Source organism: Telopea speciosissima, chromosome 7 (genome assembly GCF_018873765.1).
Source record: "Telopea speciosissima isolate NSW1024214 ecotype Mountain lineage chromosome 7, Tspe_v1, whole genome shotgun sequence".
Lineage (NCBI taxonomy): Eukaryota > Viridiplantae > Streptophyta > Magnoliopsida > Proteales > Proteaceae > Telopea > Telopea speciosissima.
The window spans coordinates 44,022,354-44,026,899 of NC_057922.1; the positions used below are offsets into that span (position 1 = coordinate 44,022,354).

General features: G+C 35.2%; 1 protein-coding gene across 1 annotated transcript; it reads left to right on the plus strand.

Annotated features, from left to right (window-relative positions):
• Positions 1 to 755: 755 nt before the first annotated feature.
• Positions 756 to 3,800, plus strand: LOC122669609 (type IV inositol polyphosphate 5-phosphatase 9-like). The gene is made up of 8 exons (XM_043866405.1): positions 756 to 885; positions 986 to 1,164; positions 1,276 to 1,383; positions 1,494 to 1,797; positions 1,908 to 2,092; positions 3,048 to 3,156; positions 3,252 to 3,403; positions 3,516 to 3,800. The coding sequence occupies exons 1-8, from the start codon at positions 859 to 861 to the stop codon at positions 3,763 to 3,765; spliced, it is 1,314 nt and encodes a 437-aa protein (XP_043722340.1). The 5' UTR covers positions 756 to 858; the 3' UTR covers positions 3,766 to 3,800.
• Positions 3,801 to 4,546: the final 746 nt, after the last annotated feature.

Genomic DNA, 4,546 nt, shown 5'->3' on the forward strand with positions numbered 1-4,546 from the left:
AGGCGCGTGGGAATCGACGGATAAACATTATCTGCGGATTACACTCTCCAACGGTCTCACTCCACTCCGGGATTTCAGCTTCCCTATTCCGGCACAACTCGGACTCTCCACCACCTTAAATTAGGGAGGTAACACACGTCTAAGCTATCTGAATTCTAATTTTTCTGACTATTGCTCAGGGATCTAACTTAAACATCGGAGTGAGATCACCGGCCTGGCCCGGTACTCTCTGCTAATCCTTGTCTTGCAGGAAGGATCCGCTCCGAGAGGATTTCTGACGCAACACAGCCCATCACTCAATCATTTATCCTTAGCCATCAATCACTGTTTTAGCAACAAAATGTTCTCCTTTCAATGGTAGTGAAGTATACCCTCAAAGCCACCATGTAGCTCTCATGCTGACCAACAAAAGGGAAATCTCAAAACAACTTGCCTTGTATTTATGTCTTTACTATACAAATTTTTTAAGCCATGGACCCACAATCCCCCACCTGCCTCAACTTAAAGAAATCTTCAAAACCGTAACCTTCACCCGACAAACAGAAACATTCTAAATAAATTCTACTGTTTTGCTCCTCCCTTAATGAGTTGATGAAAGCAATTATTAAAAATTAGTTTAACCCCACTTGCATCCATCATCTCCCTGCCACCTGTACAGCTTTTCCAGTTTTCCCTTACTACCACTTTCCCTCTAACTGTAATATTTGGCTTATATAAGGCCTTGTGGACCCTTTCCCTTCCCTTCCTCTTGCCCTCTAGGCCACATTCCTTCCTTCAACATGATCTTTCCCTGCTCTTTTTATCTTTTCTCCTCCTGTATCACATCTTCTTTCCTCTTAAACTCCATTCCAGTATACAATGATCATGCAAGGAACGCAAGGAGAAGTGAGCACCTCTCTCTATCTCTCTCTCTCTCTCTCTCTCTCTCTCTCTCTCTGATCTCATAGTGCAATAACTAATTAAAATTTTCTGTTGTTGTTGTAAGGTCATCTGGCCTAGACTGGTTGTTAATAAGATCCTGCGGAAGAGATTGGGTAGCAACAATTTTGTTCGAGACTTTTCAAACAATACTGAAAGTTTACTAGAAGTTCCAAGTTCAGATCAAGAACTTCCCAACCACAAAACAGTTTTCAGTGATGATCCCAAATATATACCTAATTACAAGTAAATTTTTAACCAATTTTATGTCATCTCCTACTCCTTCAAACCATGTCTTATATATAAGAGATTTGATTTATTGCTAATATAATGTTTTCTTTATCATTTGGGTTATAGATTGTTTGTTAGTACCTGGAATGTTGGAGGAGTTGAACCACCAGAGAATTTGAACTTGGAGGATCTGCTGGACACAAACAATAATCCTTGTGACATATATGTTCTTGGGTAATCTCTCAATTTCTTGATATATATAGAAAATAAAATAAAAATAAAGTATATACTCTAATGGATTCTGACTTGGAAGGTTTTTTTTATGTCTTTATTTCATAATTTAGGTTCCAAGAAATTGTAACTCTCACTGCTGGGAACATTCTAGGCTCTGAAAACACTAAGATTTGTATGAAATGGATTTCTTTGATAAGAGAAGCTCTAAACAAGAGAATAATTACCACATCAGATAAAAAAGGTTACCCAGTCAATAAGGGAGACAATTCGAAGAAGAGCTTCCAATGCATCATAAGTAAACAAATGGTTGGAATATTTATATCAGTTTGGATTCGAAGTGATCTTCGTCGCTACATAAGGAATGAGAGTGTGTCATGTGTGGGCTGTGGTATCATTGGTTGCCTAGGAAATAAGGTAATTCATTCAGAAAATTAACTCTTTTAAGATGATGAATACTGTAAGTAATTAATTGTTAGAGAGGGTGTTTTTAAGTTTTCAAACTTCTTTTGTTAAATCTTTTGCAGGGGTCAGTGTCCGTTCGATTTTGTTTGGAAGAAACAAGTTTTTGCTTTGTGTGTACACATCTAGCTTCTGGAGGGAAAGAAGGAGATGAGAGACATAGAAACACAAATGCAGAAGAAATTTTGTCTCGGACAAGCTTTCCTCATGGTCCCTCACTTAATTTGCCGCGGACAATTCTAGATCATGAGTAAGTTTAGACTTAATTAGATTCATTAAAACCACTGTAGGAATGAACTTCATTATTAATTGTTCTATGTTTAGTTTAGATGGTCCATATTCCCATCCACTACCTTTTTTCTTCTCCCTTACGTTAGCTTTGAAAGCAAGTCTTGACTCGTGAATGGATAATCAACTAAGGCCATCTTAGATCCGTCTACCTCTCGCCATCCTAATTCGGTCGGGATCACTTGGAATGGGCCCAAGTGATTGGGTGTTTTTTGACTGTCTTTTCTTTTGATGAAGTAATGGTTAGGGTTAGAACTTAGAAGGGATGGGATCCTTTTGATCATCCTATTTCTTGCCCTGCTAAGTCGGCTAGGTTATCTTGGTAGGCTCAGGTGTCAAGCTGGTTTACACAGTCTCTGTCCTTTTGTTTTCTTTTCAATTTTCCTCCCAATTAATTTCAGCGATACAGATAGACCATTGATTTTGTTCTAGGGTTTCACCTTGATTTTTTTTTTTTTTTTTTTTTTTTTTCTCGATACTTCCCCTTATTTTTGGGAGAAAAGAGATTCTAAGCTTCTTTGAATCTATTCCTCATTCATCGAAGAAAAAAACATCATTTAAGAATCAGTTGATTTTAAAAGAGCCAATTATAGTAGTTGTTGCTTAGAGTCTACCTGTTTATAAAATTAATTTTGTGAATGATTGAGTAATAAACCATTTTCAAAGTTGGGTAGTCATTGAAAATCTTTGTGCTTGCGTGCTAATTTAATTACTTCACATTATTTTACTAACTAACCTGCAGTTTAAATGACAAAACCACTTGATTCTCTTCATATTTTTGTTATATTAGGTGTTATTTATCACTATTTTATATCACTAAACTAGTTAACTTCTGTATCATGAAATTCTTTAAAAGTCAATTTCTTTTAGACCTTCCTTATTGATCTTATTAGCTAATAATGTCTAGTTTCTCGCAGTCGCATAATATTGCTTGGTGACTTGAATTATAGAATATCCTTACCAGAGCCAATAACACGATCTTTTGTAGAGAAAAAAGAATGGAATGTATTATTACAAAGAGATCAGGTAGTAAATATATACTTTGATTCAATAGTTATAATCTTTCTCCTTAATTCTTGTTTTTCTAAGACTGACATAAACTTGGGTTATGTAACATAAAGCTAATGGTGGAACTCATGGAGGGACGAGTATTTGAAGGTTGGAGTGAAGGGGTGATCGAATTTGCTCCCACATATAAGTACTATCCCAATTCTGATGTATATTATGGATGTGATGAAGCTAAAAAGGGTGAAAAAAGGAGAGCTCCTGCATGGTAAGTAGTGGTCACAAGACATATAACTTCTACTCATCTAATCAAGAAAATTATTAATTCATCAAGTATATTAATTAAGATGAGAAAACTTATGAGGAGAGATGATTTGTAGGTGCGATCGGATTCTTTGGTTCGGGAAGGGATTGAAGCAGAACCAGTACAATAGAGGTGAATCAATGTTGTCTGATCACAGACCCGTCCGAGCAATTTTTACAGCTGAGGTTGAGGTCTTAGGAACTTTAAAAGGATCAATTGAAAGGGTCTTCTTATCAGACAGACATGTAGAAGGTCTACCGGACCATTTTGATGTGTGTCCAACAGATAAATTTCAATTTAGTAGAAGATCAAGCTTCAAAATTTGAGGACAAAATATAAATTATATAGTGTTGCATTAACTAAAGTGATAATGACAATTAAAAAAAAAAAACACAAAAATGAGATTAAGGAGCTTTTCTATCTTATCATGTTTGTTAGCTGGAAAGTGTACAGTCTTTTTATTTTTCCTCTTTCTTTCCTTGGAAAAAGCTGTTTGTTGAATTTAAAAATTCCTAATGGTTGTATTAATCCAAAAGTCTAAACAGTTACAATTCAAGGTGAAGTGTATATATGATTCTCCAAGGAAGAATATACCCTCTTTGAGATGTATATGAGTGGTATCTTCAAAAAGAGAAAAAAAAAAAATCAAAAGGGAATTTTTTATGGTAAGGTAGAGGCTATTATTGGACTTTTTTTATCTGTGGTAGATGTAGTAGCTTTTTTATAGTATTGGTTCAATTGTCAAAAGACAAATGCAGCCAAACAAGTGATACACACAAGCTTATTGGTTATAATAAAGCAGAGGCTGAACGAGACATGCATTAGCATAATCCCCAGACATTTTGACAATAATATATATTATGAACCTCAGCAAAGGAAAATAGTACTTGGCCCACATATGGAGTAATAAAATTCAGTTTAATAAACTGTGATTAATCTGTAATGGGATTATTATTTTATGTGATAATGCATACATTTGAATGGCAATAATGAGTTTATATATAGGTGAAGGAATCTACATGTTGGAAACTCAATCACCTATAACACATATACCAAAAATAAAGGATTACAATAGTATGTCATACTATGCATGGAAGATTGAGAGAG